The sequence below is a fragment of the Lagopus leucura genome, unplaced genomic scaffold, assembly GCF_019238085.1.
Source record: "Lagopus leucura isolate 7727_CA_CO unplaced genomic scaffold, USGS_WTPT01 Super-Scaffold_100009, whole genome shotgun sequence".
NCBI classification, from domain to species: domain Eukaryota; kingdom Metazoa; phylum Chordata; class Aves; order Galliformes; family Phasianidae; genus Lagopus; species Lagopus leucura.
This window is the reverse complement of record NW_024962266.1, coordinates 2899039-2921460: the sequence shown is the minus strand read 5'-3', so window position 1 is coordinate 2921460 and position 22422 is coordinate 2899039. Positions and strand designations below refer to the sequence as shown.

Here is a 22422-nt window from a genome sequence, read left to right as displayed (position 1 = left end):
TTGTAGTAGGCTGTATGTCTTTAACCTCCCCTAATTTCCAGCAAACTGTACACCTGAACCTGAGCCCAGGAAAACCAGTAATACTTTATTTTTAAATGATGAATTCCATAAAAGAGGCTTCATTTTAGAAGGAAATAGAGTGGAACACAATTATAGCTTTTATCTGGGAGAAGAAAGAACAGTTTGCTCTTTTCCCTTTGGGGAAGCTTTTGAGAAGTACACACTTAGAAGCGTTGTGTGCTTTTTTGCTGGAGGCAGAGAGCAAGCAGTTTGAAGAAACAAATCTATTCTGCTGTGACTGGCAGCAGTGATAGGATTCCAGGACGAATCACGTTGGCTGGCTTTCACACAGGCACAGTGGGTGAAGTAAGCAGGGAAAATGGGCTACAATTGTCACATGGGCACCAAGAGGAGCGGTGCCTGTTTCTCTGGCAACAGCATTAACTTCCTGAAGAGCTGGTTAGCATTGGAGAGTGTCAGTTTCTTCTTTGAGTTACTGCTTGTTTGTCAGTTTCAGCTCTCCCATTTTCCAGTGAGTGAAATTGTTGCCCATTTTAAAGCCATGCTTGATGTGAAAATTAACCCTTCTGCTTTCCTGCTGTAGCATGGTGCACATCAGCAGTGGGTGCAGGGTGAGCCCTGGAGCAGTGGTCACGTGGTTCAGCACACACATGAGTGAGGTGGGGGGAGAAGGGATGGTGGGGGGAAGGAGGCAGTTGCTGTCCTTGAGAGAGCTCGAAATATCTGAGCACCTAAGTAAGAGCTAAGAGAAGAAGTGAAGAAAGAGACGGACAGTGGTCATTAGTACAAATCAGAAAGGCTTTATTAGAGCATTCATAGGAATGGATTCAAAACTTTTTAAACTTCTCAAGTAGAGAAGAAATCTCTTAAGCCTATTTCTAATGGAATTAAGTTTTGAATTTTGACTGCTCAAGCATCCACAGATCACTTGCTATTGTGTGGCTGCTTTAAGCATTCACTGGGCCAGTGTTTTGAAGGTGCACAGTCATGGATCTGTCATTTCATTTCTTCCCTCCTCTTTTCTGTGCCATACAAAACAGAAGGGTTCACATTCCAGACAGTTGGTGTCAAGTGACAAAAGTTCCTGTGGCACTTCAATTTCTATTGTAGTCACCTGTGATAAATACAATTCCAGACATTAGGCAGTGCAATTGTGTGTATGGAGAGAGAATGTGGGAATGTCATGAAGTGACAGCCCACAAGAAGGAGGAAGATTACAACTGCAGAGCTTATATTAGCAGCTCACTTGATAATTTTGGTGAAATGAGGTGTCACAAAAAAGGAGCTTTCTACAGGGCCCTTCACAAATCTCTGGTGAAAACTCTTGAGGAACTGAAGACAGAAGACTGTAGTTGTGTTGGTTTGAATTTTTAACTGTTTCCTGCTGACAGGAAGCAAGATGCACATTTGTAGGAGGATAAGAGTGGGGGAAAACAGTTTTCATACCAGACAAAGAGGGATTTGGTCCACTCAGCATGTTTTTGTTCTGTGCAGTTAAATATCTGATGGTAATTAGTGACAACTCAAGCTGACATCCTTCATGAAATTACAGCTAAATCGCCAGTTCCGAATCTCTGCCTGGTATGAGGTGATGCAGCGGCATGCTTTCCTGGTCACCTTCTCATGTGTCACAACCTGCCTCTTCCCACAGCCACGCTGCCATTCTGCACTCATTGCCAAGGCAGATGTACTCAAAAGGAACACAAGTTGAAAGTAATAAAGCATCTGAGATTATTTTTCCGGTCTTGTTCTCTGTTGGGAGATGTCTGTGATATTATGTAAATGTACTTGCAGTGAAAACTGCAAAGGGTGTGGTGTCTGAGAAAATGGAATATTGAGTGAGGGTGAAAATCATGAACTCATTCTGCAGGGCATCTATTTTGAGGTTCTCAAGAGGCGTAAACAGAAGGGACTGTGGTGTCCGGCCTGCTCTTGGAAAGATATTTTGAGAAGGGGAAGTGAAAATGCTTTGAACTTGAGTGATTTCTCAGTTGTCCTCCAGCGACTGCTTGACGAAGCCAGAATTAACATTCAGCTCTCATGTGACTTTCATAAACTGTGGCTGTACTGTTTTTCTTTTGGTCAGTGCTGTTCTTACAATCGTTACAACGATAAATGCATGGGGAGAAATGGAACTGCATATAGCAGTACCAGCAAAAGGACAAATTACTCACAAGCTCTGCTGTGAGGTGCTCCATCTTCAGTGGTGTGTGTGTGAGAAGAAAGGTGTTTTCATCTCCTGAGACTCCTGAAACCACAAAATAAGCGTCTTGTTTTATTGTTCCATGTGATGCTTGCTTCAGCTTAAGATGAACGTTGCATCTCTTTTGAGCTGCTCTTTTGGATTTTACACTAAAGCTTCCTTTGCAAAGAGGAGAAATAGCAGTGATGTGCAGATATGCAGAGTTGAATAGCTTTGTTAACTCTTGGCAGGTTTTCCTGTGCCAAGTTTCTCTTGGGAAAGGGGAAGCTTTCTGTGAGCTTCTGCAAGAGTGTCTGGTGGGCTGTGTTGTGCTGCATAGTGTTCCAAACCACTGCTGTGAACACGTGCTGAACCAACCCTGCCTGATTCCTGACTGAAATCCAGGGCTGAGCGAGCCATTCTATGATTCCTGCCCCATGGCTGCTGCTGCTGTGATGCTCTGCTTGCATTTCAAGTTGTTGCTGCTGGCAGATTGAATGCTTACAGGGGGATGTGGGAAGAAAACCCATTCCAGCAGTAGGTAGGGCAGGGACTGCCCTATAGGGCACCGTCTGTCTCAGTACAAATGCATGAGATGCGTGTGCTGTTTGATCAATGAGCCAGTTCTGCTTGTGTAACTTCCCAGACAGAAGCAGGCTGATAAAATGGCAGCAACTTTGAGAAGGAGGTGGAGTGTTCTGTGAACATGAAAGCAAATGTTGTAGGTGCTAATGTGTGTTTCCCAAAGCCCAGTAATCCGGTCCAGCTGAGGCTGCTGCAGTTGAAACATTTATGGCTGACCTCCATAAGGCACAGCTGCAAAATCTGCTCAAAGCTTTTTTGCATAGAAACTAGGGAAAAAAAAAAATCCTTCCCAAGTTAGCTGTGGTCCATGGAAAGCATCCAGGCCAGCCTTCCTGGCTTGCTGTGATTAAGCTTGTTGTTTTCCCATGTAAGTGGTGTGAAAGTGCCAGATGCATCCTATCCTGTGTCGTTTTTGGGGTGGTATCAACTGTCCTAATTGTTGCAGCCTGTATGTTACACTGGCAGACTTTTTTGTCACCAACTTTTTGAAGCAAAAATGATGCAAACAGTAACTTTGTGATGTGTGCCAGAATGAGCATCTGGCACAGCTGGTCTTCTGGGCCTGTGGAAGTGACATCCCCTCTAACTGGAACAGATGGCTTTCTACTTAAATCAACAGGGAAGCTCCTGTTTGTATGCATGGTGATGAACATAAATGTGTGTTTGCGTGTGTATTTTACTTACGTTCACTGCTGCCATTGTAATGGTACTCTGCATGGCTGTATAACATGTGAAGGCTGGCAGGTTCATAGCTCAAGCATTAAAGGCTTGCTCTTTTAGATTGAGGGTCATGTAAGCAGCTATACAGGATTAGCATTATGTTATTGCCGGTGGGATGGGGATTGAGTTGGAAATAATAGAAGTCAGAGTCTGAGGTCTGTTTGCACTTGGGTAGTGTATGCTAAAATCTTGCAGTTAGTCTTGTGAGAAACCCCAGCTCTTGATGCTGTTGTGTGTTTATTGGATTGATTGCTGAATAGTGTTGCTTATAGGCACTAGTACAGTGCTGTACTGTCCATCCAAACTTGTTTAAAGCTGTAAGAATTCAAACTGGAGAAAACAGCAACAAAAATAAAACTTTGGGGGTTAGAATTCAACATACCTTTGAAAAACGTCGGTTCCTGGTGAATACTTGGACAAGTGCCATAACCAAAACATAATAAAACCAAGCGTGGCCTGTGATGTCAGTTTAACACTTGGACTTTGTGTTCATAAAGCTGTGTAGGATAATGTCCTCTTACTACTTGATTAATTGGGTCTGGACAAAATACATTGCAGGAGTGGCCTAGTCTATTTGCTGCTAAATCTTTCTCCCACTAATCCAAGTAGCTCAGATTGCTTATCCCAGGATGACTGTAGAGCTGTGAGGCCCTGGATGCGAATCTGCACTTTCCTGTAAATCAGTGTTCATCTGATCTGTTCTGTATTTGGTCATCCAGCTTTGGGGATGTCCCAATATGCACGTGGCTTCAGCAAAAAAAGTATAATTGCAAAAAATGCTGATATCTCTTGTCATATTTCTGTTTCCTGTCAGCCACCAAATAAAAGAAATCTGATACAATAATCATGAATTTTCTACATCTGTTTAATCTTGTTTTTAACTGGTAGATTTTTGCAGTTTGTTTACTAAAGCTGAAAAAATTGCTTGCTAATGTAGAAAAATGCAGAAAAGAACAAAACAGGAAATACTTGGTATTAACAAACTTAATTTGATATTTGTAAGCATGGCTGCCAGATATTTCTGTGTATTTGTCATAAATGTACGTCATCTCTTTCCAGGTTCCTGAACAGCAGCCAATTACTATATGTAGTGGAGCTGAAGATACCAAGCATTACGAGGAGAGCAAAAAATGTGTGGAAGAATTAGCATTGTACCTCAAACCACTCAGCAGCGCAAGAGGTAATTCCTGCCTGGTTTCCTGGGAAGATGATAGGTGGAAATACCATGTGTAACAAACTGTTCAGGTGCTATTTAGTCTGTTTGGGATAAATGGGCATAGACCTAGTTCAAAACCACATTGAAACCACTTTCCTGAGCATTAAGGTCATGCCTTTACTTATGGGAAATAAATAAAACCATTATGTCAAAAATAATACTGAGGAAAAGGCTGAATTCGTTGGTAAAGAAACCCAAAGCACATCAGGTAAAAATAAAAACTAGTATTTTTTGACTTCTGCTTTGCTTTGAGATAACTGTAATGCAGCGTGTTTGTGGCAGAGGAAAAAAACTGAAACAAGGAAGTTAGTGGATATGGAGCATAAAAGAGAAGTAATACTGTGTTTATACAAGGTCGTACGCAAGAGCAGGGTCAGTGAATAATCTTAACACAGCAAATCAGAGCTGAATTCAAGAGTTTTGTATCTTATCTGCCTTACATATGATGAACTTAGAAAGTCTGTCACTCCCTCCTAGATGTGGAAGCTAATGAAACACAGGCAAGAAACTGATCTCTGAAAACAGGTGGTCAAAGAAGGCAGTGATCCCTGCGGCCTGTGAATAAGGGAAGGACTGCAGTATGATTTTACCATTGAGGAGACACTTGGGAATCCATAGCAGAAGGCTCAGGACAGACTTCTAGTGTGGGGAGAGAATTCATTTGAGGCTGCACCGTCTTAGAGAGCCAAATCAATCAACAAGGCATAAATCTGTGGGAAGGCTGACGGTTAGCTTCTAATGCTGAGTGAAACAAACTAACCAAAACAAACTTATACACCTTTTCTGTAGCATCAGAAAAACTAGTTTTGTGTTTCTCCAGCATAATAATTGAGAACTGGCACAGGAAAAGGAGGTATGAGATAGTTTATTCTTTTTCTCCCTCATTTTACTTTGAAGGTGTGGGTCTGAACAGTACTACTCAGAGTGTCCTGAGTCGTCCTATGCAAAGGAAACTTGTGACACTGGTTCACTGCCAGCTAGTGGAGGAAGAAGGACGGATCAGAGCCATGCGTGCGGCACGGTCACTTGGTGAAAGAACAGTCACAGAGCTCATTCTTCAGCATCAAAATCCTCAGCAGCTCTCTTCCAACCTCTGGGCTGCAGTGAGAGCCAGAGGATGCCAGTTCCTTGGACCGGGTAGGTGATGCTTTTAATACTTCTTTGTTCTAGAAACAATTCAGAATTGAGGAGGATTGAGAAATGGGTATCCTTGTGACTGACATTGAGGGATTTCTTTTCTTTTAGGCTGTGGCCTGATTTCTTAATTGTAGGTCTTCAGAATTAATGATGTATCTGTTGGGCTGCTGTCCTGGGCTTTCTCACCTTTTTAATGCTTTTGCAGCTCTTCCATAAAATTCAGAATAATCGATGTCCTTCTGTTCTTGTGCTACAATAAAATAGGAAGTAGTCTCTCCTGCTATCCTTTGGAGAAGCAGGATCTTTCTAGAAACAGGAAGGCAGCGACTAAACATGTCATCTTTTCCTAACCAAGGGAAATAAGCAGACAAAACAGCTGTAGGGAGCGATCTGGTACCTGCAGGTGTTTGTGTATACATGTCTTTTTAGAAGCTTAGAAGTTATTCACAAGTCTGAATTCTTTTGCATGGAACACTAAACTGCTTTTGCTAAAAACAAATCAGTATAACGGCTGGTTGCTTGAAAGAGAGTTCACTTTGAGTGCCAACTCAGAAGAAAAAGAGTTATTTGAATCAGAAGCCAGTTTCTTAAAATAGAAGCTTTTTACCACTGAAACAAGTGGAAGAAGACTAGCTTTGGGATGCTAGCTTTGGCTCTGCTGCAAGGAACATTGAGGCTAATTTGCTAGCAAAATATGTAGCGGTACAGCTCCTAATTTGTTTGTGTGGGCACTAATTGCTCTTTTACCTGCGTGGGAACCAGCTTTGCCATTCTTTAGCTTCTCAGTATTCTGTTGCTGGGAAAGATGTGAGAGCAGTGCACTTAAAAAACTTACGTTAAAAAATCATCAAGATAGACAGGAATAAAGAAATCTTCCTATCATCTGATATCCCAAACTCTGTGTGTGGTTTGTGCCTAGTCTCTTACCCTTGCTTGCAGGGAGACATGAAACAGTGCAGAGACCTTCCTTGGTTTTCTCTCTTTTTTTTTTTTTTTTTATATATATTCTCTTTCATTATTTCCTCACAGCTATGCAAGAAGAGGCTTTAAAGCTGGTTCTGCTGGCTCTGGAAGATGGATCTGCCTTGTCACGAAAGGTCTTGGTTCTCTTTGTGGTTCAGAGGCTGGAGCCGCGATTTCCTCAGGCTTCTAAAACTAGCATTGGGCATGTTGTCCAGCTTCTTTACAGAGCCTCATGCTTCAAGGTATGAAGATTCTGCTCAGAGATTTCATCATGCAGGAAAATGTTTCTTCATATAACAAAAAGATCCCTCAATGTAAAATTCTTTTTAATAAGCATTCACTGTGTCTGAAAAGATTTCTGCTTTTCTTTTTTCATTGTCCTGTACAATTACATGAGTCTAAAAACGGTTACAGAAGATATTTCTATCAAGTCCCATATGTGTTTAGAGAGTTTCTCCTACATCTGTGATGGCAGTGTGGGCAGAAATTGCAATTCTAAGCTGTAAATCTAAGTTTGAATTCTGTCCGAGTTTAATGGATGCACCATGACTAAACCTGTATGCAAGTTGGTGTAATGTATCTCCTTGGAAGAGGCCTAAAACTGAAAAATTGCCAGTTCTGTTAATTGAGTGGTGATGTGCTTAGAAACAAAGAAATATGAGGCAGTGGAATATGGGAGTTGTAGTAAAGTAAAGCTGTGTTTGCTGCTTAGTGCTATTTAAACGCCCATTCTTACGTGCTAAATTCTTCAGTCTTGTTAAATGAGGAGAAAAAAATGCTTTATTGCTGGTAATTGTATTCTAAAGTAAACTAAAAACTGCAGTGCACATAGAATACCTTGATTGGAGAAATGAAGCGATCATGTTGTGATATGTTTACAGAGTGTGGCACTGCAGTGAGTAATGTCTGGGTCAGATTCTGAGTGAGTTACAGTTGGTATCCATTTCATAGTGACTGCAGTTGATGAAGAGTGCATATTATTTTAGTAGGCACCAATAGCAGTGTTCACTGCTGGCTAAATGTTTCTCTTGCCTTGTACTTCACGTCAGTTTATCCTGCTTAATTGTACTTGGCTTGTTTTTCCGTGCTAGGTGACAAAGCGCGATGAAGATTCCTCCCTGATGCAACTGAAGGAGGAATTTCGTACTTATGAAGCTCTGAGAAGGGAACACGATTCCCAAATTGTTCAAATTGCCATGGAGGCAGGTTTACGCATTGCGCCAGATCAGTGGTCGTCACTGTTGTATGGAGACCAGTCTCACAAATCCCACATGCAGTCTATCATTGACAAGGTAAAGCCACCTAAAATCAGCCCACTTTATCTTGTTTGCAGTTGTAGATTTATGTGCTTGTAACTTGAATACTTAGATTTGCACGTTGTGCCCGGGTGTACTCACCTTACTCATTAATCATTTGCCCTATTATTATAAAACCTGTTACAGCTTGAATAATTGCAATATATGTTTGTAATCTAGTGAATCTTGCTCCTTTCTGTCACCTTGCCATCTCTTTCTTCTTTACCTCTTTCAACAAATGAAAAACCACAGAAGTTAGCTGCATGATTGGCATGTGTCCTTTCTAAACACCTGATAACTGCCAACACAAAAAAAGAAACTAAAGGTTCATGCTTTCAGGCAGGGAACTAGTCATTAAATTGAAAGAAATCACTTGTTTACTCTGTACTCAGATGAAGAGAGAGAGGATGAAATGTGTTTCTTAAATAAAATGATTCCACCTCTGGAAATGCCCAGATCACTTTTTTTTTCAGAGTGAGCACTAATGAGAGGGCTAATGTTCCTTTCAAATGTTTAAATCAGGGAGTTCTCCCTAAATAATAGATCAGACAACTCATAAAACTGCCTAAATTAGGTAGGAAGAACTGAGCCCTAATGTCTTGGTGAATGGTTATAAAAGCTGTGAAACACTTGCTTTGAGTGCCATTAAGGAGGATTGGCTTCAGGATCTGCTATGTATTTATGTAAGTTTAGCAAGAGGATCCTTAAAAGTGCTAAGGGATAAAACTGTGTTCCTCAAGTAGAGGAAACATCTTCTGTAACTCATGTATTTGCCCATGTTTTCAGATGTCCTGCCAGACATCTCCTGAAGTTTCTAGGCAGACTTATAGAACTTACAAATGCTAAAATGTGGGATGTTATTAATCTCTTTTCTTTCTTCCACCATGCTCTTTCCTGGCTGCTGTACTCACAGTGCAGTTCTGTTGGCTCAGAAGTTGGAGATACTAGACTCCTCAGAAATATCATATAACTGAACCTTAGTATCTGCATTTCTTTCTGCCAACACAGCACAGAAGAGATCGTGGGTACATTGCTAGATGTAATGCCAGCCTATTTTGTTCCTTTAGGGCTATATTTTAACCTACAATATCAAAGAAAAGGTGTGTTCATAACACTGTAAGGGAGAGTTAGTACAAGCTGCTGAAATCGGTCTGTGTGTGGAGAAAAATGTAGTCTGGTTTGTTAAAGCAGCTCTCTGGTCTTGTGGAGAAACCTTGAGAAACCCTGAGGATTGCTTTGCCTGTAGAAAGTTAATTATTACAATTTTTTTAAGTTGCAGACCCCAGCCTCATTTGCACAGAGTGTTCAGGAATTAACTATTGCTCTTCAGAGGACTGGAGATCCAGCTAACCTGAATCGTCTTCGACCTCACCTTGAGCTCTTGGCAAATATTGATCCCAGCCCAGGTAAGCCTAGATGCTTTGCAGGGCTGGAGGTGGGGAGGCCAAAAGAAATGACAAGCTCTAGTTTAGCAAGAGGAGCCTTAAGAGTGCTAAGGGATAAAACTGTATTCCTCAAGTAGAGGAAACATCTTCTGTAACTCAAATTTAAGATTCTTGAATGGTATTCATAACCAACTTGAGAACAGCAGTGATCTCTGAGAAAATCAACCATTTTGAAGCCAACAAAAAGAATGGAAGGAATAGTTCAGCCACTTTTCTGGAGACACCTTCTTGTTTGTCAGCACCAGGTGAGTGCTGATGAGGATTTGGAATACATACAGTCTTGTGAGATTACACAGTGCATACTTCATATTAGGCAGTGCTAGCTGGAGGGACTGACAGCAGTCTTAGTTTTCTCCTTTCCCCTCTTTAGTGCATTTGCTGCTGTTGGAAGCCAGACTTGCAAAGTGACAGGAGGGTTAGTAGAACCTCTAGTTCAGTGCTTTGGTTGTCACTGTGTTATTTTTGTATCTCCAGTTCTTTACTAGAACAAATTATTTATGAACTGATGGGAGTAATTAAGGACTTTCATTAATCCCCTGTCTAAAAATTGTACATCTTTTCCATTACTCTAAAAACTGTACATGTTAGTTGTTGATCCAAGGTCTCCAGACAGCAGACACTGCACTCAGTAGACACTCTTGAAGGCAGCTTAAGACCGTAGGGCGCCTTCCATGTGAACAATTTCAGACATCAAAGTAAAATTTTGATAGATAAAAGCTTGGCAAGAGTCTGTCTTAATGAGACACATTATCTTAAGGAATCTGTAGATCTGCAAAACTGTGGATGATGATTTAAAGAGGGGAAATTAGGTGAAAAGAGCATAACTGGGAAATTAAGATGTTGACAGAGAAGAAAGCGATGAAAGATGTTGGAAAAGTCAGCAGCAGGAATAGAAGAGAGAGTGCTGAAACTGAAGCTTTATTTTATACCTGTTGATATTTGTGAAATTGAGACTAGTGTGAAGAATATGAATGCCTAATCTGACATCAGGAGATGAAAAGTTGTAGATAGTCTCTATATTTTTAAGCCAAAAAAGATACCTTCTAAATGAGAACATGCTGCACTTAGCAGTTAAAGGCAATGCAGTGGTTTCTCAAATCTTTTACATTGTAAGTAGTCAGAGACAGAATTCTATGTACTGACAGTTTGGAAATTTCAGTGGGTAAGTCTGATCTTGAAGTCATTTCTCTGCTGTGCTATGGAGCTGCTTCCCTGCTATATTCTGTAGGTACGCTGAAATTCCTTGGGAATCAAGTACTTGTGAGCAGAACGGGATGTAATTGTGTTAAATATCTTGAAACACACTCAGTGAAGCTCATTGAGGTCCAATATATTGCAGCAGAGCGTGTAAGCATACTGTGGAGTGTCTTCTGTTGGAACAGGTTAAAGGACAAGTCAGCTAGAGAGAGCAGATGCCCCTGTGGGTCTGAAATTGCACTTCGTTCACACTGCTGCATGCTAGATGGTTGGATGCATAGATTTGCTCTGTGTCCCATGTGTTTGCATGTGGGACACAGCAGCTTTGTTTGCTGCTCAGTAACTGGCTGTGTGATCTAGGCCATTGATAACGACATTTGTACAGAATGATTTTGCCTAAAGGAATCTGAGTGTGAAGTGGGATTTTGATTTTCCATTACATGCAGGGTTTGTACAAGGCATTTCCTCTGGAGTTCTGTGGGGTATGAAATCCCTTGTAAAAGGAGAACATCGATGTGATAATAGTAGACTTGCTGTCTGACTTATTTTCTGTGGTTCAATATTGAGTCTGTAGGTAGCTTTATTCTTTGAATGGTGTGTATCTCTGAAATACTCTTCATCCTCTTTTATTCCATGACTTTTGCTTCTAATAAAACTTGGTAGCTTTTTTTTTTTTTTTTTTTTTTTTTTTTTGTGATACTGATGGTTTCCTTATACCTGGTTTTGGAAATCCTTCCTCACTGTATTTTGTTTCCTGCTGATACTGTAGATGCTCCACCTCCAACGTGGGAACAACTGGAAAATGGGCTGGTTGCTGTAAGGACTGTGGTTCACGGCTTAGTTGATTATATCCAGAATCACAGCAAGAAAGGAACTGATCAGCAACAGGTAAAAGCCAAATCACTTAAGAAAAGCTTGCTCCTAAATTTTATTTGGCTCTGTGTAATAGTAGGGGTTTACTGATGTCACCTGGGGAGATCTGACTTCACAAAGAGTATGTTGAGAATGTTGCTGCTCTTTCATATGTATGTATTAAAAAAAAAAAATTGCATGAATTTGCAGAGTTCATTAGGATGGAAAGAAAACAATCTGATCAAGTTGCAAGTGTAGAGATTCCTGATTAGAGGGTGGGAAAGCAAGCTGGGGTGCCTAGCACTGAGCTGTGGGAATTTTCTTGTCTTAATGTGACAGATGTTAGCCAGGTCACTCTGTGTTACCAATGATTATTAAATCTATGCTTAATGGAGGTATAAATTGCAAAGTTTTAGGAAGACCATTTGGGTTCAGCAGACAATTTTTTTTGTGATTTTTTTTGTTTGTTTCGGAAGTTGATGTTGCCAAATACAAGTATGAGATAAGCTAATATGTATCTTATCACATGGTTCTTTGATCTCATTTTGTTGTTCAACTGAGTTAATCTAAATGCTAGCTACTACTGAGAGACAGAGCTGCTTGCCATACATTCCCACTCTTTCTGCATTGGCACTCTGCCACCTGGAGAGCTGGTTCAGGGAGCTGAACCCGTGTGGGGAAAAACGATCACAAAATCAGAGTGAATTATTTCAGCTCCTTTTACCTTTTTGTGTTTCACTGCTGCTGTTACTGGCAAGAGGAGAAGCAGTATAAATACACATGTAGAAATTGGGGTGGGGAAAAAAGTGAGGAATTCTGTTTTTTTGACGCTTACCAGGACTTGGGGCGTTTTGTGAGGGAATGCAAAACTCCAAGTGGGGAAGGGAACAGTTGCTGAGTATTGGGCCGTCAGCACGTCCTGTCTAAGCCTTTTCCACTGTAGTAGATGGCAGAAATGAAACAAACAGAAAAAAACAGTTTCCAAATGCCATCTTACAGGTTTTCATCGTCTGCCTGGGTATCTTGGAAAGCAAGAATTTATTTTTACAGGCCTTTTCCATGGTGGGAAGTCCGATATGGCTTTTTTTCTGCCATCAACTGATCAAATTTTGCTGTAAAGCCAATAGGAACTTGGTATCTTTGAGCCCACCTCTGTCCTGTCAAAGTTTACTTAGGGAGAGTGGAAAATGGGCAGACAGACAGATGGTGAGATTGCAGCAAGTCATTGTTTATTTGTGAACTGAACCAGTAAGAATTCAGAAGACAGCCCATGTCCTGATGACCTGTGTAGGAGTAAGATTATATCCTTAACTGTTCTTTCAGTTTTGTCCGGAAGCATACGTTCCAGTGGAGCTCCAGTAAGGAATAAGGAAGTTTTAAAAGCCTGATAATAACTCAGTTGACAAAGCTTGTTTTCTGTGATCTGTTGAGCAAACACGGATGCTGCTCCAGTCACTTCTTATTAGGTACTCCTGGAAAGCTTAAATTTGAAGCAATACTCTAGTTACACCTCAGTCTTTTAGTAAGGGGGGATATATCCTGTTCTTGCCTACGTGCACTTATATTCAGATATCTTGTTTTTTTTTAACCTTGCCAGCCTCCTCAGCACAGCAAATACAAGACGTACATGTGCCGAGACATGAAACAGAGAGGAGGATGCCCCCGAGGGGCCAGCTGCACCTTTGCACATTCACAGGAGGAGCTAGAGAAGTAAGTGTACAGATCAGTCCAGTATTTGCTTCACCTTATCCTTAGTTCTTCATCACGTCTAGGAATGGGGAGAGGAAGCATAACTTGTCTGTTACACCAGCCAGAAACAACTCAAAAATGTTACAGCAGTTACCTGTAAAGTTTTGGAGCTGTTCATTCTTGAATAGAGAATGTTTTGCTTTGTTCAGCAACAGTGCAGCTCTGAAACTTTGATATTTGCACAAGAAGCATTACTTGAGATTTTGGGGATAAACATTATAAATTTTTTTTTTTTTTTTTTTAATTACTTCTTTTGTGTGTATAAATATGCTACTAGATTGCATCCATTGTGGTTACTTCTTCATGTGTGTTTGTCAACCTGGCTTTATAGTTGAGTGTGAGAGGTAGCTTGATACTGACACGTTCCCAGATCTAGGGTTTTGTTCTGTGCTGCTTTTGCTATTCACAAAGCAAAAGAGCACAAAACTCTGCATTTTTTTCTTGGGCAGTTATCTTGTACAGTTTGGCTGGTACTGTTTAGCTAGTTACATGTGCAACAGCCTGAAGGTGGTTGACTTTATTGCTGAAGAGTAACAAAATGGTGGACATAGGAAGTTTGCAGAAAATAAGCTGAATGGATTACAGATCCAGGCAGGTTATCTGAGTGCAAGCTACTCTGTTTTGAAGCTTATTTATGGTTTTTCTAGGAAAAAAAGAGAAGCTGTATTGAGAGTTGAAAGAAAAAAAGCGTATGCAATTTGACCTCTGGTTTCAGGACTAAAATTTCCAAGCAGAATACTTGTTTTCTGCAATCAGGAGACAACTCCAGAGATTTGGAAATGGTGTCTGCTTTTTCTTTAAACCTCTAAAGCTTCAAGTACTGGTACAGCAGTTCATTAGCTATACAGCAAGCAATACATAGGCAAAAAGACATAAAAAGAGGAGACCACGTGGTGTTAGAATGAGAAAGGCAGTTCTTCAAGCTAGCAGAATGGGGACTTTGGTACTTTTTTTGCAGAAACAATTGGATTTTTTGCCCTTTTGTCGTAATATTAAGAAGATGAAGACTGGTAGTACTATTTTGGATGATTGACAAGGGTGGTGAGTCAGTATTAGTGCCTCTAAACTAGCAGTGTATATCAAGGACAGTTTGTCAGGTTTGCAGGTGGAGGAGGCCAATTTTATCCAGACTGGATTGTTTGCTTTAGTGATAATGTTGTCCTGGGGCAAGTGAGGTGAGTGCTCTGTGTCAGCTGCAGCAGTTACTGTAGGCAGTTGGAAAACTTTGAGTTCTGATTCCTCCTTGTGCCTTTTATCTCTGCTTAATTCCTTTTAGTAGATTGCGCTTTTAATTGTTCTCCTTTTAGAAATATTTAGTAATATGCATGGCAGAATCCCTGAAATAAACTTTTTTGGGGGGAAGAAAATAGTTGCTGCATAATTGTTACATACCTATGTATAGCTTTAATTTTGCAAGGTGGGTTTATAGGGAAGTATGTGATGATGTCTTGATAGAAAATTGTCATCTTGTGCTGCCTAAGTGACTTGGAATGGACCGAGGACAAGTCCGATTTTGGTGTTACTGTTTCTGTTGATGTTGTTTGTTTAAGACGATTTTTGTCCTGCGCACCTGGAGACTGCAACATTGTGTTTTGAGGAAGAATCCAGAGGGATACACTGTATAACTGTGTTTCTTTCTAAGCATTGTATTATGGAGTGTATCTAGAAATGTTTGTGGTTTCGGAATGAGTGTTTGTATGTGTGTGTCTGCCTCTTGAGCGTACTGGTGTACTCTAGATGAGCAAGCAGGGATTGCTAGCTGTCTTCCTCCTGCAATTTATATGCAGACCTTCAAAAGGTCAGGAGCTAGGAGGCACTGCACCTCCATGAGACCTAATATGAGTGAGATGACCAGAAGTTATTGGCAGGCAGAACATGGTGTGCTGCTGCTTTGCAGGGAAAACCAGTTTAGCCTGGAGTGGGATGGCCGAGTGGAGTGATACATTCAGTCTTGGGAGTTCATTTCAGCTCACCTCCGTGTCTCCAGCTGGCAGGAAATGCCAGAATGACTTCTGAGCAGCGTGTGTTTAGAATGCCTTAAACTGTCTGTCCCTCCTAGGGTGTTCATAGTGTGTTAATATCTGTTTATTCCTACTGATATGTTCTGAACGATGCCTGCTGTCATTGCCACATAACTTGGATTTAAAGTCTTGTTGTGTTATCATCTCACTTTGCTCAGAGCGTTTGTTTCAGCCAGTCCAACCCCTGTGAAGGGTTCCCACATAGGAAACAGTCTCTTGCTCTGTGAGCACTCAGGCTAACAGATGTGCCCTCCCACTTGTGTTCCCGTTTCTAAGCTAATGGCAGGAGGCTTAGTGGAGGACCTTCAACTCTGGAATTTGCTCTCTTTGTTAGTCCGGTACCATCAGTCTGCTGGTGTTTTTTGTTAATGTTAAAAGGCTCTTTTTTGTTCATCAAAAGCTGTTAGATTTTGACTATATTGTGTTTAGAGATTTTTCTCTCTGTCGTCATTTATCAAACCATGCAAGTGGTATAAGCTGTATATTGCTATAGTAACGTAGATCTTGATAGATCATGCTTTGTAAAGATGATACAATTTTGGCACTACGGACTTAAGTTGGCTTACTGTTGGACAAATGGTGTAAAAGGGAATCTGATTGTCTTCTATCATTCCTTTAGTTGTCTGCTGTTGGTTTATTGAAGTCTTCTTTATGTAGAGAATAGTCTGTGAATCTTGCTTTGAAAATTCCATTATTACAGGTCGTATTTCATATGCTGTTTGTTCTTTGGTTGGTTTGCTCCATTACAGTTGTAATGAATATATGTGCAGGAGGTAAGATTTCAGATTCTCTGAGCTCTGAATGCTTGGTGTACTTGTCATGAAAAATCCATCCTTGGTGTGACCGATCGTTCGTTTGATTGAAATTGATATCAACGTGTCGAATTGCAGTGAGATCCCAGTCTGCCAGGTATTAATAATAAATCTCTCAAGTCATTAGGAAACATGAATGAAATATGAACTTGAAGCTTCGGGTGCCACCTGCGTTTGGGGGAAAAAAAAAAATCTTGAAAGTCCTTTCAGTATTTTGTTTTGGCTTTTGACGTGTAACTTCTGTTTTGAAGATTTCGTAAAATGAACAAGCGTCTGGTTCCAAGAAGACCTCTGAGTGCCTCCCTGGGCCAGCTGAATGAGGTGGGCCTGCCTTCAGGAGCTATCCTCTCGGATGAAGGGGGAGTGGACTTGCCCAATAGGAAAACCTCTGCTCTGCCAAATGGAATTGTGTCAGCAGGCAGCACAGTGACGCAACTTATTTCTCGAGGGACTGACTCCAGTTATGAAAGTGCTCTGAAGCCAGGAAAGATGGACCATCTGAGTAGCAGTGCCCCCGGATCCCCTCCTAACTTGTACGGGTCTTCCTAACTGTTGTTCAAAGTGCTGTGTGTTAATATGCAGTAGAAACAAAGTAAACCCATTCTTTAGGAAAGAAACAGAATGGTTTTCTTGTTGTTTTGTTTTGTAGTGGTAGAGTGCAATAGAAAACTATAGCTTAAACTATAAATTGCATTACATCCCTGATTGCTTATATTTTAATTGGAAGAGATGATGCAAGTCTTCAGAAAGTGAGATATAGACAGAGTGCCTGTGAACTGTATCAGCTGTTAATGGGCAATGTCATCTTTCTACTTTTTAGGCTGGAATCTGTCCCCAAGAGCTCTATTTCTGCCTTACCAGTGAACCCTCATCCTGTGCCTGCTCGGGCACCAACAGATCTGCCTTCAGTGTCTGTCACAAAACAGTTGCAAATGGTACCTCGTGGATCTCAGCTGTATAATACTCAGCAGGCAGATATCTTTTATCAAGATCATAGGGGAAGTGCCCCACCATTTGAGCCAGCACCCTACCAACAAGGTAAATTTGAGGCCAAGCTCTCTGTCTTTTGATTGACATACCAGTTTTATTCTTCCTTCTCACCTTGGTGTTTATGTTTCCGATTAGTTTTTTTTGCATGTTATGGAGACTTTAGGCATTACTGTGGTTATGGTAAAGTACAATGGAAATGCATGTGTCAGGATGCTGCACAGGTGTGCTTTAGTGTGTAAATGCATTTGGTGAGTTACCTCCTGCCAGACTGCTTAGGTCTTGATTGAGGACTCTGTTTTCATTTGCTTTAGAGGTTTTTGTCCGCTGTAGTAAGTCCTCTTTCTTCAGTTTTTCTGAACAGTTGGCCAGGTCAGGAAATTAATAGGGTAACCCTCAATTCAATTTGATGCAGGAAAAATGGAAAGAAATATTTAAGCTGCAGAGAGGTTTATTCTTGAGGGGTAAAATAAGTTCTTTAATGCAAGGAGTGTTAATATTTCAGAAATGTGTGCTCATGCATATGATGGGTAGAAACGAGTGAAATTGGAGAACAGCTGGGCACAAAAAATGATGTTAAAAAAGTGGAAATAATGGGAAAGGAAAAGTAAAGGACACAGGAGGAGAAGTTATATGTGAAGAAACCAAATGGAGAAAGAAAATATTGAAGGATATTTATAAAAAAAAAAAAAACAAACCCACAAACCTACAGCTATATTAAGATGGGGAATTACTCTTGTCATGAAAGAAGAAATTGAAGGGAGAACTGAAATAAAGTGAAAATAATGTCATAGAAAAAGAAAGGAAGTGACTAAGGGAAGTGGAAAGAAGAAGCTCTAGAAAGGAGTGGAGGAAAGCATTTGGGGGAATAGGAAGCTTGTATTTAATTTTTGCATGCCAGTGAAGATGTAAGTTACCCACAAGGTTGAATGTGCTCATACTTAGTGATGTGCCCCTGTCCATATACGTTTTTAAATTATCCAGAAATTCCAGATGAATTACCTGAAACATTCAGGTAATTAGCAGATGTGATTTTTAGAGGTCTTCGTGTGGTTCACAGGACTGAAATTTGCTGCTGCTTTTCAAAAGGTGGAAGGAATATTTGAATAACTTCAAAAACCTCACCAGTCCCTGTTTGTGCAGGCAGTGACTGATGTGTTGGGGCAAACTGAGCTTAAGTTGCACAGATAGAGGCATACAAAGTGACGGTTCCTTTTGCTTTTAGCTCTACTCTAGCTAAAAGCATTCATGTAAAAAGAGAGACATCCTAGTGAATTAGTTCTAGTTAGTATGCTGTGGTACCTTTGGTGGGCTCGATCTCGCTGCCTTTTCTTCAGCTACGGTAATCTTTACATCTTGCTGTCACTTGTGCTTTGGATCAAATCCTACTTCTCCAGGATTTTCTGAAGTGGTTATTCCTGAGTAGAAACACCTATTAGACAGCGGTGGCAAACAATAAATGTGAATGAATTTATTCCTGTGATCGTGATACTTGTAAACTGCAGTGTTTGAATCAACCTGCGTTTATAAACGATTGTTGTAATTACTTTCTGTATTTCGTTTGTCTTTTTCTTGCCTAAATTCAGGAGTTTACTACCCTCAAACCATGTCTCGCTTTGTGCGGCCTCCTCCATCAGCTCCAGAGCCTGGTCCGCCTTATTTAGACCATTACTCCCCCTACCTTCAGGATCGTGTGGTGAGCACCCAGTACACACAGCCGCAGCAATATCCTCCCATGGGACAGCCCATATATCCACCACACTACGACAGCCGCCGTGTGTATCCCCCTGTGCAGCCCTATCAGCGAGAGGAGATGGGGACAGGGCTTCCTCGGCCCATTGAAATTCCACAAGCAGCTGTACCCTCCTACGTACCTGAATCCAGGGACAGATACCCACAAACAGAGGGTTATTGCCCAGTGGCTCCGCATCTCAGTCAGATCAGACCTTCCTGCCACCGGGTATGGTTTTCCTATTGTGTTTTTGAAATCATTCCCCAGAGAGAAAATACAAACTAGTTGAGAAATGGATTTTTCTTTTTTTTTTTTTTTTTTTTTTTTTTTTTTTTTTTTTTTTTATAGGTGATGGTTTTTTTGAGGAATTAAAAAAAAAAAAAAAAAAAAAAAAAGGAGAATTTGATGAAGCTGATGAAAAACCAGAAGGCTGTTTATTATTGACCAGCTAGGCAATTGTAATGATGGTAGTGTGTAAAAAAGCAGCTTGCTGCTTAGAGCTTCAAAAGTATAAGTACCGTAGTTTTCCATTTCTTGCAACATACAGCTGCCATCCCTTGCTTGGATAAAACATTTTCTAATTTAGTAATTCAGTATGTTAATGCTTCAGAAGTTTTGTAATGTATTTCTGTCTTAATTTCAGCCTCATCCCAGCCTGGATGAACTGCACCGACGAAGGAAAGAGATCATGGCACAGTTAGAGGAGAGGAAGGTTATTTCCCCACCTCCTTTTGCACCTTCTCCAACCTTGCCTCATCCTTTTCATTCAGAAGAGGTAAGCATATTTTTACTTGTGAATATGATTAGAAAATATTGTAGAGTTTTTTGTGTGTGTGCTGACAAGTGACAATAACGAGAAAAATAGAACAGTACTGTGTTGAATAATGTTGTGGAGATAATCATATATTGCAGGTGTGAAGCCCTTGTAGTATGGTCTCCAACATGGCTGGCTATTCTGTGATCTACCACTGATCTGAAGTGATCTGCTGTAGGTGCCACCAAGAGAATTAGATCGAGCCATTATTAATTGAGGTTGTCAGACTTTAAGTCACTAAACTTGGCTTCATTCATTCCCGACAAGTTTTGAGTTACCCAACAGTTTGACAGAGATGTGGGGCTTCTTTGGTATTGTTTGTTTTTTAAACCAGGGTTAATATATCACTCTCATGCTGAGCAAGTGAACAGTTGACACTGGAACTGTTACCAGGCGATCAGGATTTGATATGTGTTGTGCCTGTTGTGGCCTAACTCCAAATGGATTCCATTTAAATAACAATAATAAATTCTGATGATGTCTTTTTAAGTTCAGTGCTGTTGATCTAATCAGTTGTGCCTGTGAAGCTGCATCTTCTCCTTACTGACAGAACCAGATCTTTGTTTTTGTACAGTACTTAGACGAAGACCTGAAGGTAGCTGGGAAATACAAAGGAAATGACTACAGCCAGTACTCTCCCTGGTCCTGTGACACCATCGGCTCCTACATTGGAACCAAAGATGCAAAACCCAAAGATGTTGTGGCAGCAAGGAGTGTGGAGATGGCGGTATGTAGGGAGTACGGGAGCACTGAAGAAAGGTTAATGCTTCTCCAGGTTGGGAAGGACTCTTTGCTCTCCATGTTGATGGCAGTGCTTGTGATGGACTTTTAAGCTCAAAAGTGCATCATAGTGAAAGAGTGTATTTGCAAGTGAGCGGAGTGCTCTGCTTTTGAGGTTATAAACAGCCTGCATTACTGTTTTTAAATTCTGGATGTAGATGCAGGCTGACCACTCTGCCATGGTTCTTTATGCTTACTTGAAACCTAAAAATGACTCTGCAGGCAGCTTGTTAATTAGACACATCCATCTGTTGCTTCCTTTACTTCTCTCTGTAACAGGGAGATACCATAACTTTGTGCTATTAATTCTATTTACAGTGATTATGACTGCTGTCAACTGTATCATTAGATGGTATTAGAAAGATTTTCTGAGATGTCGTGACCACAAGAATGCTCTATATTTGCTTGAAATTTCTCAAAGGAAGTGTAGTCATAACACTTGATTGATTCATCTTGAGAACAGTTTCCAACTCTTTGCTGTGCATATTCAGTCCTTCACTGATGCTATGACTGGATATGATGTTACTTCATGCAGCTGTGTTTTTCTAGATCACTTCTGCAAAAAGAAAGGGGCAGAGTTACTGGGGGGCCACTACTGGGAGACGTGAGTGTAGGAAAAAAATCTGATTCTGAAGTAACACCACTGTTCTATTTCTTCCTAACATTTCAGAAGAAGTATAGTGTTAGCCCATGGAAGTAGAAATGCCTGCCTTGAAGGGAAATGTCTGTTTTGTCTGAGGGACTATTTTAGAGATGCTGCAAATACATAATGCTGGATTTCATGCATTTGGCATTGTGACTTTTGCTGCTTTAACTCCTCATCACTCAGTAAAAAGAAGTACATGAGAATTTATGCTATCATCTAACAGACTCGAGATGAAAATGTCAGGCTTTTTTTAGAATCCCTTTGCCTAATGCTTCTTTCAGCATGTTAAATTTCTTTAGTTTTCAGTTCAGCAGTGATTTCTACTGTCATCCCTTTATTCCTATTTGTTACCTGGTCAGTTTCCATCAGTCCTCACTGAAAGCTTGCAGAGTTTTAATTTTGAGCTGTAATGAAATGATTTTAAAATTTTGACTTCTCTCTGGTCTTTTGTGGCCCCTAAGAGTGTTGACTATGAACCTCAGTTAGAAACCTGGGTGTTCCAAACAGTACTATTGCTTAAAAAAAAATCTGACTATGGAGAGATGTATTGTACATGTCCAAGTAAGTGTTTTACTGACTGATTCCAATTCTGCAGGCTGTTAGGTGATAAAGGCCTTAACCCTGTGCTTCAGAGGCATTTCTTTTGGACTGTGGAAGGAATATGTATTCCTCAGTGATGCCTACTGATCTCCTTGATTTTATTCTCTAGTTCTTCACTGCTTGTCCCATTAAACTTTCTCTGTCTTCCATCGGCTGCTGCTCTCTTGGTTTGCTCTGTTGGCAACTGTTTCACATTGGTGGTAGTGGTGAACATCTTAAGCTAATGATTCGTGAACCAAAAGCAGCAGAGATATAAACTGCAGAACAGGAAGACTATTTGATGGATGAAGAAACAAAACAGAACTCTACTTATTGTAGAGGTACCAGCTTGTTTAAAAGGGGTGTGGTTTTGCTCTCTTCTGATTAAATTCTTCTTTGCCATCTCTTGTCTAGAACGTGGATAGTAAAGCCATGCGTGACCAACGATTAGACATGCAGAGAAGAGCAGCAGAGGCTGGTGATGATGACCTCATTCCATTTGGAGACCGACCGACTGTGTCGAGATTTGGGGCTATCTCTCGTACTTCCAAAGCGATGTACCAGAATTCTGGTCCCATTCAGGCCATGGCGGTTCAGGGAGCTTCCACCAAATCAATCATTTCAGGTATGCACGTGCTCTGGGATTTTGATGGTTGTCACTGTTTTCTTCAGTGCTGCAGTATAGTGCA

The 22422-nt window shown here is 40.7% G+C and overlaps 1 protein-coding gene across 8 annotated transcripts in view; it reads left to right on the top strand.

Annotated features, from left to right (window-relative positions):
- The window catches only part of RC3H1 (ring finger and CCCH-type domains 1), a 57665-nt gene that overhangs the window by 22020 nt on the left and 13223 nt on the right, over nt 1-22422 (top strand). For 6 of the 8 annotated variants that reach the window (XM_042873059.1, XM_042873058.1, XM_042873063.1 and 3 more), the window contains exons 3-15: nt 4568-4688; nt 5622-5861; nt 6891-7066; nt 7916-8116; nt 9393-9525; nt 11531-11649; nt 13211-13323; nt 16447-16728; nt 17016-17233; nt 18769-19142; nt 19558-19689; nt 20303-20455; nt 22148-22358. In XM_042873059.1, the coding sequence (XP_042728993.1) occupies nt 4568-4688; nt 5622-5861; nt 6891-7066; nt 7916-8116; nt 9393-9525; nt 11531-11649; nt 13211-13323; nt 16447-16728; nt 17016-17233; nt 18769-19142; nt 19558-19689; nt 20303-20455; nt 22148-22358 (2473 nt within the window). The remainder of the gene's footprint in view (nt 1-4567; nt 4689-5621; nt 5862-6890; nt 7067-7915; nt 8117-9392; nt 9526-11530; nt 11650-13210; nt 13324-16446; nt 16729-17015; nt 17234-18768; nt 19143-19557; nt 19690-20302; nt 20456-22147; nt 22359-22422) is intronic. The other 2 variants (XM_042873061.1, XM_042873066.1) reach the window with 2 other exon arrangements.